The 14,343-nt window shown below is 43.6% G+C and overlaps 1 protein-coding gene across 1 annotated transcript in view; it reads right to left on the reverse strand.

Moving 5' to 3' along the window:
- Window positions 1-264: 264 nt before the first annotated feature.
- Window positions 265-14,343, reverse strand: part of crb1 (crumbs cell polarity complex component 1) — a 29,131-nt gene continuing 15,052 nt past the window's right edge. Inside the window, exons 8-13 of the mRNA XM_061825997.1 lie at window positions 13,454-13,619; window positions 12,310-13,258; window positions 9,646-9,690; window positions 8,981-9,103; window positions 7,879-8,005; window positions 265-624 (exon numbers count right to left, since the gene is read on the reverse strand). Of these exons, the coding sequence (XP_061681981.1) occupies window positions 406-624; window positions 7,879-8,005; window positions 8,981-9,103; window positions 9,646-9,690; window positions 12,310-13,258; window positions 13,454-13,619 (1,629 nt within the window). The 3' untranslated portion in view covers window positions 265-405. The remainder of the gene's footprint in view (window positions 625-7,878; window positions 8,006-8,980; window positions 9,104-9,645; window positions 9,691-12,309; window positions 13,259-13,453; window positions 13,620-14,343) is intronic.

A 14,343-nucleotide genomic window follows, 5' to 3' on the forward strand; every position in this document is an offset into this window, starting at 1 on the left:
AAAATATGTTTACCGTGATTTCGAATGTGTCGCCACAAATAGACACAGGCACGTGTAACTTCACAGCGACGCCGACGACGCTCAAGGTGCTTGAAAACGGTCGCATAAATGGAATAATGTTTTTCCGGTGAGACCACTTTGAATGCAACCCTTCCAGGGCAAATAAATAAATAAAAGGAAGAGAGCAGTACTTAATCAGTATGTACAACATATTGGGTGCAGATTGCTCCATCTGTCTTATAAATATAGATTAGGCACACGGACTGCATACATAGTGAGCGCCGAGCTGTGCCGAATGAAGGATGCCCGTCTTGCTCAGGTGCAGCGGGCGGATGAACGGGGTCACCAGAGAAGTCAGAGAAAACCCGACATCCAAATGTGAAGGCCTCGTTCGCAGGCCGCGGTTCAGATGAGCCTCTCCATAGGCGGAGGTTGGGTGATGCTCCACATCTCCACCCGGGACCCGTCCTTCTCCTGCCGGCTGGGGCTGTAGGTGCCGCGGGTGGCTCGCCGGTTTAGCGCCACCGCCAGTCCGGCCGAAGTCAGGATGAGAACCAGCAGCAGGACCACGGACGCCAGACTGATGGGCAGGAGGAGGTCAGAGGTCATGCCTTCAGAAGTCAACTACGGGAGAAATGTGAGCGCTTGTTAGCATCTTTGCAGTACAGATTTCCAGGGGAAAATTGCTGGTTTTGATGTGAACGTTTGGTACGGGTTTTTACAGCACAGAGTTCTGCTGAAGGATACGCAGCGTAATTCGGTGCAAGAGAAGAGGTTCCCTTTTCAGCTGCAGTCATCGTTCCCACAAAGCACAGAGATAATATGCCTGTGAGTATTGTTGTATGCTCTCCTTGTATGTGTTGATGCTCCGTGTGCAAAGTAGAAAATGTTTGAAGATTTGAAATTCTTGCAACATCAATGCTAATTTCCATGACCCCATTGTTGGTGTTTGGCATAATATGATAGCATTGTAAAAATAGTTAATTATGTATGAACTGATGATTTAGTTGGAACATTTTTGTGTTTATTTGTTTTTTTTTGTCTTTTGCTTTACAGTGAACTTCAACTGGAAGTGACAAATAATTAGCCTGAATCAAGCACCATTTTTTTTGGAGCACATTCATTTGGAGAACTGTGTGAGTGAGTCTTCATTTCCTTAAAGTTATGTTACACGATGGTCCCATATTTCTTTTGCGTTAGCACGTGTTTAAACTAACTGTTAAAAAAATGTATTCTATATTGCAAAGCTATCACAGAAATGTTTGTCATGGGGCGCATTGTTGTAATGGTGTCCCTCAGTTCCATTATGACTGTGAAACATAAACGTTTCATTGGGTAATCGCCGTATTATATACACAGTACACAACCAACTGAAAAATCACTAGTTTTGAAATAAGATTACTGTAAAAAGGGTTTTGTTTTTTTTAAAAAAAATACAAATATCTCTTACCAAGGACGACCTGAAATTTCGATATATATATTTCAGAAAGAAGTTGCATTTGCTTTTGTTGGCCACGTAAAATGATGTGGCAGGCCAGATCCTACCCCCAAGCCTAAAGTTTGACACCTGGTTATCTACAGCTCCGATTTTCACCTATTGTGGGACGGACTGGTCCATTTCCCCACATTGAAAGGGTTGGAGTGTACAAATAAGTGCATTTTTTCCTCACTCACACTCAAGCAAAATCACACAGCGACCCCCCCCCGCCTCGGCTACACCAGGCGTTCCACACGTGCGGCCAAAGTGCTGATGGACGCGTCCCCCGCCTCGGGTGGGCCGCGACCCACGGAGGCATCGAGTCGCCTCAGACTCAAACCTCCCCCCGTCCGCTGCCTCTCTCGCACTTTGGCGACGGCCAGCGCCAACGCCAGCGCTATCGCCAGCCCGACCAGACACGGCGCCAGCACGGCGGCCACCCGAGAGCCGTATGGAGCGCGCGCCGTCTGTGGAGGATCACACACATAAACAGACACACACACAAGAGAGGCCACCTGATGAACCTGTCAGCGTTCACCCTGAGAACAGCACAGAAATCGTCACTTTTGAGTGAAGGCCTTTTAACGGCTTGTGAAGTCTGCTTGAATTCATCTTTGCTTCCGGTACAGCTTCCCCGCCAACAAGTGGCGCGGTTTCAAAAAGTACAAATACTCTGTTAATTATTGAACTGAAGGAGTCGTTATTGAGTAGAAATACGTTTGAGTCGATTTTTCATTTGCTTTACTTGAATATTTTTTATTTTATTTTTACTTTTACGATACAATTGAAAACTGATATCTGTATTTTCTGCTCTGTACTTTTTTCAAAATAGGCTTGTTACTTTTTTCGACCTCCATGGATGACGACATGATGTAAAAATGACATCAATGGACCGGTGAAGTCATTCACCTTTGCGCACTTGATTAATTTAAAAAAAAAACCCAGTGTTAAAGATAGTGGTGGAAACACAAGATAAGGAGGGGGGGTGTGTGGAGTAGTTTTCCAGTAGTTAGTTTAGGTCAGCAAAGTTAGCAAAGCTTGGATTTGCGACCAGCACAGCTTTTGAGTCAAAGATAAAGATTAGAGTGTGAATCCATTACGAGGGAGAGAAATGTCAGCATGTTGGAGCTTGGACGAGTTTAGTCACCTGACACGTGAGCAGAGGATGTATGTGTAGGCAATAAATGTTGCAGTAGTTAGTAGAAAGTGTGTGTCACGATTGTGACAAATATCTTCATGGGGTGACCGTAGAACGTCGTGTAAAATAGTTGGCGTCCAACTTGAGCCATGAGGAACGCCAGTGTTTCCTAGATCTAGCCGGTCATCACATTATTATTTTGCTATCAAAGTCCAGTTGTTAGTCATTTTTTGTTTGTTTTTGCAACAGTTGTCAGAATAATGAAAAATCCTCTGCTTGACCTTTTTTCACAAAATTTTCATTTTCCCAGTTTTTTTGGTAAGAAACTGGTGTTTTGGGTGAAACCACTCAGGTGCTACTACTGATGACTAAATAATGGAAAACGTTTTTTTTTTTCCAGGGGGGGGTCAGTTCGGTAGGTTATATTGTCAGAGAAGACAATATTATGTGGCTTGTCTTTAAAGAGCAGTAAAAATGCTGCCAATATACATTGATGAGAATTTTCCGCTGATTCACGGAATTCCGAGTTTTTTTTCCTGCAGAAAAGTCATTTATGTGAAAATCCGTTGAAAAAATTTGGGGGGTTATGGCTTGACGCGGGGCGAGGCTGCGATCAAGACCAGCCGCCAGCATCTATTGGCAATGCTCGTCGTGAAATTAGTCACAGCTGTGATAGCGGAAAACGGCATTGCTATCTGTTTACGGCATTGCCATCTGTTTGCATTAAATTTGGTGTTTTGAATAATAATATTCCGATTTCCGGCAGCATTTTGGCGGTATTTCATCACTATTTTCACTCCGATGTTAACATTAAATAGAGAAGCATTCAGTTTACTACGGCATAGTTATAGACATACGTACGCATATGTTATCGAGCGGTCTGCACGTTTGCAAGTATGGCGAAAGTCTTGGAGCAAAAAAAATTAAGAGCGTGCCAAGGAAATTGATAAAAACCACGTTGTTTAAAAACAGTTTCAGATGTGCATGGCTTGAAAAAAGTGTAACCGTGCAGATAGCAATGAAAACTGTATCAACATGTCTAACCGAACACATGCAAAAAGTGGACGTTCCCGGCAAAGTGCTGTGCACTCTGTGTTCCGATATGATCATTTATGGAAGCCGAGGAGCAAAAAATATCCAGGAGGATATCCAAACCAGAAAACATAAAGCTAAGTTGGATGTAAATTTTTCAAATATTATATCCTATCTCTAGGCCTATCTGTAGCACTGGCCATGTAAATCATGCATTTTATCACTCACCTTTATATTTCATGAGCTCTCTCTCTCATATATATATATATATATATATATATATATATATACAAAAAAATTACTTGTGTACTTATTTCTGAAGTATAACTTGTAAGTGCAGTAGCCTATTTGATAAAAATTTCACACAGTCTACATTCTTATGTCTGAAGTTTTGCAAAATTATTTTGGTTGTTTGAACTCATATTTTAAGTTTTTACAATGTTATGATTGCCCTGTATTTACATTGTTGGAAGTAACCAGAGGTCACCATTTAACAGTGTTTTATAAAAAGTTTTCATGCCCAAAGGGGGGTGTGGGGGGGGGGCAACCCCCTTTGAAATCCCCTCAGCCAGAAATTTTCTGTGTTTTTCCAAATTTGTCATTCACATCCCTGCAATATAGGACCTCTGCTTTGAAAATGGCTGAGTACATTTCAGTCTGGAGTTGAGACAGCGTCTTTTTTTTCCCATGTAAATATCTAATCCTCAATGTAACTACAGAGTGTGAGTACTTTTGCCACCTCCGCCACTGCCCTCAACGCCTGACACCAGATCTTGTCTAACCTCTTGTCAATCAGGAGTAATCAAAGTATTCCACGCATTCGGATTCTGATTGTTCACCCTCATTTTGTGACACAAAGCAGCCGACCGACTTGCATCAGAAGTCGGCGTCGGCGTTGGCGTTACACTTGCGACACTCTGAGTGGCAGCTGTGACTATCATAAAAGGTCATCAGTCAGTCATTTTGTGCTCAACAATCACGATGAGTAAACACAACATTTAGCTCCTGCAGCTATGAGACTTTTTCACAGGTTCTTTGGCAAAGTGCTTACCTGTCACCACAGCACAGTTTGCTGTCAGAGCGAACGTGAAACAAGCAAGCCGCCGCAACAGCCGGCAGCCGGGACCCACCATCACTCACCCGCCGCCGCCACACAACACAAAGATGTCTAACTAACCAGTCTCTGAGGTACGCGGCAAGGCCACCCGGAAGCCTCCAAGCAGAGGCAGCAGCAATGCCTCTCCCTGCTGTCAGCACTATCCGCCTGCTTTGTGTGCGCATGCCAGATAAGCTGCCCTCATACGTTTCCGTGAAGCAGACCAAACTTCTGTGAAAGCCACCATTCTCGCTGCTGAAGCTGCACTTCGGCGCCAGATGCCGCATTTTTTTTGCAAGTGAAGCGCATTTCGTGTCCTCTCAAAGGAGTGCACAGCCACAAACAAAGTCTTGGGGAAAATGCGTGACGGACGGGTGGAAGTCAGCCCCGGTCAAAGTACCTCGTACATTATAAGGAGTCCTGTCACGTGGATTGCATTAATAGGGGATTCAAATTGGTTCATTCACATCCATCCATCCATCTTCTTAGCCGCTTATCCTCACAAGGTCCGCGGGAGTGATGGAGCTTATCCCAGGTGTCAACGGGCCGGAGGTGGGGTACACCCTGAACTGGTTGCCAGCCATTTGCAGGGCACATAGAGACAAACAGCCGCACTCACAATCACACCGACCTGCAACTTAGAGTGTCCAATTAATGCTCGTTGAATTTGGGATGTGGGAGGAAACTGGAGTGCCCGGAGAAAACCCACGCAGGCAGGGGCACAACATGCAAACTCCACACAGGCCGGTCCGGGATTGAACCCGGGACGTCGGAACTGTGAGGCCAACGGTGTGGTCACTCATATTTCATGACACCACCATGTCTTTTAACTCCCATATTCTGTACTGCTATTACTACGGCGACCCCAATATTTAAAACATGAAGATATTTATGACCGCGTCAATCCCCCCCAAAAACTCTACCAATTTGTCATCCCCGGACAGTTTTGTACTTGCAGCAAACGGCATGTGTGAGTAGGAGCTTTAAATATTTTGGTTTCCATCTCGTTAAAGGAGATTACGTGTCTATTTTGGTTGTCATGGCACCGTCCGATGAGAACAGACTTTGCACACAAAGAAAGAGCTGATCGGAATGTGAAAATGGTGAAAGAGGACAGACAACAAAGTAAACAATTTAAGGATTTTTTTTAATTATTATTAGTAGTAGTAGTACTAGTAGACAACAGCAAAGACAGAGAGTGACATACAGTCGGCAGAGTTTCTGATGGATGAGACAGACAGAAGAAAACACACACATGATCATTTTACGAAAAAAGAAATGAAAATGAGGGAGATTGAAATGAATGAGAAGTATTTGAGGCCATGAAAAGTTGACCACACGGGCCCGAATGTTTGTGCTGTAGGTTCCGTCGAAGCAGAGCTGCAGAGAATTTGTGTTTAAAAATACCCTGCTGAAAATGTTTCCAGACCAAACGCAAAACAAAATATTGTGCAGCTGTCAGTCAATCATTGACTGATGTGAATTCGCATCAGTGTTGTCACGCTTCTCTTTGATCGTTACAACTACAACACGTCTTTCCACCTACGCCGCTCGGAGCTCCCCGAAATTCCGATTCAAAAGGCAGACGGGATAGCCTAAATGGAAAAACATTCCAACAATACACTCAAACCTCAATCAAGGAGGTTATGTTTGGTTTCGATCGTTTTTTTTTGGCTGACATGTCTTCATTTTTTCACATCTAAGTCTGTTTTTTTATGCTCTTTCGATGTTGTGTTTTTTTTTTTTATCTAAATTTCCAGAAAGCTTCCAAAAATTCTCCATGAGAACTTTAGCTGGGAATTTTTTTCAATTTTTGGGAAGTGCAGTACCTGATATTTAAGTGTAATATGTACAAATGGATATGAATAACAGTTTGAACCAGTAGGGTAAAATGGTGTTGGGGGGCAAACGGGCATCCAAACACACCTCTGCTCCTTCCCTCAGCAACTGATTTTCAAGGTGTTAAAAAACTTCAAATCAGCCTCAACCCTGAAAGCGTTTTAGGTATAATTTGCTGTGCCTATGTAGGATATTCAGTTTTATCCAGATCTAGAATTCTACTGGCCCGAGATCATTTTTAAATGTCTGAAACTGCATTGTGACATTTTGGCTCGATTGTCAACAAGAACACACTCGCAATGTGTCCGTCATCTTCTGGCGCAAAAGAGTTCCGGATACTTTTATTGAGGATGAGAACGAGGATGAGCGAGTCATCTCTCTGGGCTCTGGCAACGTGTGCTAGGATTTACACTCTATTTTATATGCAAAAACAATCTCTTAGTAAAAGGGGGAAAAAAAGTAGGTATTGCAATAAAAATAGTGCTTAACAAATGCATTAGACCACCTCCCATAAAAGTAAGAAGAAGAACGCTTGAATGCAGACTCCGACAGTTCTGGTCATCTGGCAAAATTTTAGAATTTCAAACGACCATGCCAAATTTCAAACTTAATTGACCTTTTTATACCCAAATTTGAGGGATCTTATAGGGCTTCTGTGACAGGTCTGATCCCAATCCAGCGTAATATTCAAACAATAAAATCAATTCTTCCTCTTTTTTTTTCACTTTTCAGGAACGCAAGGTAATAATACGTATCATTTGACATCTTAATGAAGAAATAGTAACCCGCTTGAGTTTCTTCTCCCTTTATGAACTGAACCGGAACCTGATTCAGTTGACTGTGGGCAAGATCGCCAGCCAATCTCGCAACATTGGACAAAAATTGCAGACTACAATGAAGCCAACTTACATATTTTTGGAAAGTAAGGAGGTAGCCTGAGTACCCTGGAGTCCGGATGTGCATTTGAAAGTCTAAACCTCCAAACTGTAAGGCAGAAATGCTCACCACTGGTATTCGTTGCATATTTCCAGCAAGCAGTGGCAACCTTTCATTTGTTAAGCACTGTTGTGGATCGGAATTAACCACTAGTAATGATTATCATTAAGTAAGGTGCTTGATATGAAGGCACAGAAATTTGAGAATTTGAGAAACATGAGCCCCCCGACCAGTCCCCCCTCAGTTGTTTTCCCCCCATTCCACCTCGGGCTCTTCATCCAGCCTGAGGATGAGGTAGGACAGCAGCTGAAAGAGGTTCTGCCACAGCAGCACAGCCACGTAAAAGTAAATGTCGCTTACGTCCGTCTGGCAAATGTCGCCGGCATAGCTCATGTCGCACACGCACAGGAACTTGTTGACCAGGTTGCGGCAGTAACCTCCGTTCAGACACGGGTTGGACTTGCACTCGTCGACCTCCTGCTCGCACCTGCAGCCGCACGGGTGAACATTGGCGCTTTACAGCCGGCGTGCAACTCTTTTGCATCATGCAGTATTTCCTCATCGGCCACATTTGTCACGACGCCGCTGCATTGTTCAGTATTGAGTATATAAACTGTCTTACTTCTTTTTGTTCACATTTACCATAATTCCTGGCCTACAGAGCCCACCTGGTTATAAGCCTCACCCAGTACATTTGTAAAGAAAATACCATTTGGTACATACATACGCCGCAGCTGTTTAAAAGACGCAAGTGCCCACATTGAAACACGAGATATTTACAAAGAAAGACGGTACATAGAGAGTTTAACGCTAGCGCCACCGTGCTAATGCTAACGCTAGCAACTAATATGGCCGGTATTTAAAAAAAAACATACCGATAAAAATCACTGAGACACAGCAGTAACACGCTAGCGCAGCGCTAACAGGGCCGGACTGGTAAAAGTCAGTTCCTCGGCACATATATTCCACCAGTCTCACTCTGACCTTTTTCACTGGAGTGCCCCCTTGCGGCTGTTAGAAAAAAATGCACAAATTAGCCGCATCACTGCATAAACCGCAGGGTTGAAAGCATGTGAAAAAAGCCGCGGCTTATATGCCGGAAATTACGGTACATCGGAATATATCAGATGCATCGTGGCTAGTATTGGCTGGTCTTTCGTTTTCCACTCCATTCGCTGATATTTTTGTGTTTTGCTTTCTGTTTCTATTCACTTCTGCTTATAGGTAAAGTTTGCCCTTCATCTCTGCATATGTCGTATTTATTATTCATGCACAGTTGCCACGAACTGCTGCTCTCATTCTGCTCCGTATTTCTGTGTACCGTTGAAAATGTTAGAAAAACCTGACGTACTGTTTGAGTTACTAGAAGAAATTTGAATACGGTGGGAAAGGCTCATAAACTCTTCATTGTTGTCCTCTGATTGTAAATAACTGGAAAATTGCAGGTTTGTGTCCATCATACCGGTGTCCGGTGAAGCCAGGCGGGCAGTCGCACGACAGCTCACGCTCGGTGCAGTTGCCGCCATTGAAGCAAGTGTAGTTTTTCATGTCATCTCCGCACACGGACACAGGAAGCTTGGGCCGCCTTTTTGGGGGGTGGACACACAGAATAAAAATCAGAACCTTGTTGTCAAATGTGTCAGCTGCAGCTACACGAGATTACTTGTATTGTTTGATTTGGTGTTGGAACACGCAGGAGAGGGCAAAAGAAGCTTATGAGCCGGCCCATGTGATCGGATTAGCTACCTGACGTGAAATCCCATCCGTGGGAAAGAAAAGGGCAAACATTTCCCCATGGGGGCAGTCAAATTATCGTTTGGCAATGTGGAATTTAGCCCTCAATAACATAATACAAGGTTTTTTTTTCGTGTGCCTTTTTTTTTTGACAAACGTACAACTTTGGGACAGCATGAATTATTTTTCAACCGCAGCTGTCACTCATTCTAGATGGCGGGGATGTGTTTTTAAACAAACACTGGCGGAGGCAGCGTTAATATTAGCTTTGCTTGGCATTTTGTTAAAAAAAAAAAGGGGGGGGGAGAAAAGATGTTTTGCACGACATTTGCGAAACAAAACAGGAAACAAACAGGGAGCACCAGAGAAAAAAGTGGGGAAAAAAATACTTACACATTTCTGACAACAATGTACCAAGGAATTTCTTCAACCCGTTCACTGGAGAGGAACACAAGGAGAGATGGGGGTGGGGGTAGAAAGCGACACAAACAAAACAAAGTCATTTTGATGAAAACTTTACAGCGCGGATGTTCCCAGTGAAGGGAGACGTAAGGCTTCACTTGTCGGGTGGCTTGCTCGCAAAGGTTCTAGTGCCGTGAAAGAAAAAGAAAAAAAAAAAAAACGCAAGGAGCTGCGTGTTTATGGGATAAATGGTTGCCGGCGTTCCCCTGCCTGTTCTCCGAGGCAAACAGGAGATGAGAGGGAAAGAAAGTGCCGCTGAACCGGTGAGACGGCGCAGCAGACGAAGAAGGCCTTTTCTGGCTGACACTAGAATAGAAATTCATCTTCAGACGAGCTCGCTGCAGGCGTTGGCAGCCGTGGAGGAACATTAGCAAGTGTAGCATGTTTGCCGGCTTACAGTTTTAGCAATTTAGCACCATTTATTTGTGTTCGCTAACCAACCAAGCCCCGAAAACTCCTCAGATAGTGACAAAAGTCATCTTTACGGGATGAAATGTTTCGTCTGCCAGCATCTGTCTCACAAGACAGGATTTGCATAACATCAACAATGATGTGTGATTAATTTTTTTTTTTTTTAAATTGCGGGGCCACAATCTAGTGGCACTGTAGCTAAAGCGTTAAAACGTTGCTCTTGATTTACACAGATATGTATTCATTTATTTACAAAAGCTGCATAATCTAATTTTGTGGAAAGGTTACGTTTGTACATATTGACAATACTTATGTTAACTTTGATGCATAAAGCATATGGCTTTACATTTCTGGCATATGTAGGATGCAATTATCTTTGCATGGAGAGTTCGTGCACCTCCGTTTTCAAAATCACATGCCTGGCCAAATTGCCAGTCAAACATAGATAGCATTGTTCAATACTAATTCTGTTGAGACAAAACAAAAATATGTCTCGTAGCACAACGCCCAGAGTTTTGTCTGATACCGTTAAACATTTAGAAGGTGGTAAACGAAGATACGTGGAAAATTTTGGGACACTTGGCATAGAGCAGTGATTTCCAACCTTCATAGAGCCAACGCACATATTTTACGATTGAAAAATCCCTCGGCACAGCAACAAAAGGAAATGTCACCAAAAATGGATCGATTAATTACTGTATGTACTTCCTGCCATCGAATAGAAGAGGATTTTTTTGTTCTGTATGTCATTGTGCCTCACTGGCATAAATAGATGAATAAAGATACATTGGTTCTTGGAATATATATATATTTATATATATATATATATATATATATATTTTTTTTAGCAATTACACCTGAAGAGCACTCACGGCACACTAATGTACCCTGGCACACTGTTTGGGAGTCACTGGCATAGAGGACCCATATTTAATGCCGAAGTCGATGTTTTCACCAATAGTTGGACTGTTAACTCGCTTCAGCTAGTCTTGGACAACTGGATCTACACATGTATCTGGTGAGTAAATCATCGAGATTTACACAGATGAGTTTGAAAGCGTAAAAAAGTCTGGACGCATACAAATACTTCGTTGCTGAGTCTTTTCTCAATCAAGAATAAACCCCACATAGAGATGGACCTGCTCAGATTTTTTTCAATACAAATACCAATATTTAAATAAATGACCCCTGGTTTTACACAAACCCGCATTCATTAACTATGATTCGACAAAAAAAAAAGAGGACAGCGAGTTGGGTCCTTTGTACACGGAAGCGTATCGCTGCCACATGTAAACCTCTCTGTGACAGAAATACGCATTGTTCTCAAATGAGTCAAATTGGCATTATAAATACTTCTTGGTAATTTAAGATGAGAAGAATAATTCCTACCTTAAATGAAAATGATCACTACACAGGCGTGTGTATTTGGTTGGGCACCATCAACCATGTTTAATTGCTGAGATCCATTGATCTTTTTTCTGGTCTTTTCAGATGGTATACTATAGAATGTTCTCTTTGAATATCTGTCTCATCTGTTATGACAACAAACAGCACAACAGGTCTTGAGTATTGTAAATATTCTCCGGTTCAATGTCTCCCACAATGTTGAGCAGCTCTGTTTGACCGGCAATATGGGGACGTCACGTGCATGAGGTCTATAAAACCCAAATTCATATTATGGCTTCTAAAAATTCTCCTTTTTTATGTAACTACATGGGGACACCCAAGAAAAGCACCAGAACAGCTGTCAGTATGCTAAAGTGAAGTTCCTCTAACGCTGACTTTTTACAGAAAAGGACAAATGAAGAAGTCATGATCCAGAAATCTTTTTGTGTTTGCTGTGTTTTGTTTGTCTATCATTTAACCAACGTGGAGCCTATCCCAGCTCACATTGGGGGAATGGTCGGGGAACACCCTGGACTGGTCACCAGCCCAAAGCAGTGTTTGTCATGTACCAAATGAAATCCAGCTCAATGGCTTCTTCTTCTCTACCAATTGGCACATAGCACCGACCGTGATGTGCTTTCTTCCCACCTTTGTTAATAGCATGCTGAAGTATCTCATGCTACATCCGTACATCATTTTTGCTCTTATTTTGGTGCTCACACAATTGCGCTGGTATAGTCATGGTGAATAAATAACTGTATTGTTATGTATTTTTTTACTCTGCCAACCCGTACTTACTTGCAAAGAGGTCCAGTGTAGTTCTCAGGACACAGACAGGCATACCTATCAGGCCCATGCAGGCAGGTGCCTCCATGTGCACACAAATGGTTTTCACAGATGTCGACCTCCTCCTCACAGTCCACTCCCGCGTATCCGAGTTCGCAGGAGCACTCGTAGGTCGGGCCCTTGACGCTGCAGTTGCCGTGGATACAGGGACTGGAGGCACAGGTGTCGGTGAAGAAGCCGCAGTGCCTCCCCGCCCAGCCCTCAGCGCAGCTGCAGTTGTAGTAGTTGAAGAAGTCTTGGCACTCCCCTCCATTCAGACACGGGTCAGGCGTGCACACAGATGCCCCGCTGCAACCGACCCGCGGAGGCTCGAGTGACGTCCGGAGGAATTGCTCCTCCTGCAAACGTGGAAGGTTCACCTGAGAAGAGCTGAAGTAGGGCAGGGCGACACCGCCCAGCTCCACTGTGCCCAGGCACCCTGCCAATGACCACCCAATGTCGGGAGCCAAACCTCCCAGGAAGATGTCCACTCCCTGCCTGAGGAAGTCCAAGTTTCCCCCAGGACCGCTGGAGTTGATGGCTTCATCTACTTCATCATCTAGCACCAGAGTCCACTCAGAGATATTCGCCCACGGTGCAGTCATGAACAAGTGGACACTGTGCCACTCGCCATCACTGACAGATCGCATGCTGTTGAGGCTAACTGTGGACAGACCTCGCCGGTCCCGGCCTCGCTCGGCGCCTTCCGCATCTCTGGTGAAGCTTTGAAGCTCCATGAAGAGGAAGCCGTCCTGGACGGAGAGGGTGAAAAAGGCCGAGTCCTTCTCCGCGTGTAGGATGGCCGCGCTGCGTTTCCTGGTGCGTAGGTTCACAGAGAGGTTGGTGAGGTTGCGCAATATGTGGCCGTTGCCTCGATAGACCAGCACGGTGCTCTCATTCAGGAAAGTAGCATTGGAGTGACCTAACAGGCCATGGAAACATGCATGAACTTCTCTATGGACGTGAAATACGTATGAATGTAATACAATATTTTGTCTATTGTTGTGGACTGGGATTCCCCACATCCACACAACTGTCTTTTGTGGAATTACATTTGCACGTACCTGTACATGTAAATGGCGTGAATTCTTAGTTTCAGACAGAAGGTTTTGCTTACATTCATATCCTTGGTTGAGCATCTTGCACTCAGCGTCTGTGGGGCACGGAGACAATTCGCACCATCTGACCTCTTCACAGCGCCGCCCTGCTGTGCTGGGTGGGCAGGTGCAGGTGAAGTCGTCCCACAGGGAGTAACACATTCCCCCGTTTAGGCAAGGGTTTCTCTGAAAAAGAGACAATGATCAAAGCGGAGTACCGTCAGCTCATTCTGAAACCTTTGTATTCATCATGAAATGCAACTACTGCACAGTGCTGCGTTAAATTGTGGATTGATTTAATTCTGTGATCATGCGCTAACTCAATTTACTGACCTATACCAAATCAATACTAATGAAATTCCATTCATCTGCTCCAGTCAACAAAAAGCATTGACATTTATGTTTTCAATAAGGAAAACAAGCACTGCTATGTTTATATTTTATTTATTTATAAAGTGGAATTACTGTTTGTTGAGACAAGCCTGAAGTCTCAAAAAACAATCATGGACTTGAACTTTGTGCCTTTAAGAGGCGTGGCCTCGAGAATGACGTAATTAACATAGCTTGTTTGTCTTGGCCTACAATAGCTCATTTTGTATTTGTGTGTTTGGCTCTTTGTATCATTCAATAAATGACTGAAAGCGCCTTTGCCATGCTGACTCTCCATTTTTTTCTTCACTGCACTTGAATGGGTTGAATGGGTCTGAAGCTTGCTCGTAATTCAAATTTTGGCTTGCAACAAAAACCCACTCAAAAAAAAAAATCATCCCAGCAGCACCTTGATAATTGAAATACATGTAAATTGAATTACTCTTACGTCAAGGTGTAACAAAAGGAAACATTTAACTGCAATCCATCCATTTTCTTAGCTGCTTATCCCTACAAGGGTTGCGGGGAGTGCTGGAACTTA

The sequence above is a fragment of the Syngnathoides biaculeatus genome, chromosome 7 (genome assembly GCF_019802595.1).
Source record: "Syngnathoides biaculeatus isolate LvHL_M chromosome 7, ASM1980259v1, whole genome shotgun sequence".
In the NCBI taxonomy this organism is placed as follows: Eukaryota; Metazoa; Chordata; class Actinopteri; order Syngnathiformes; family Syngnathidae; genus Syngnathoides; species Syngnathoides biaculeatus.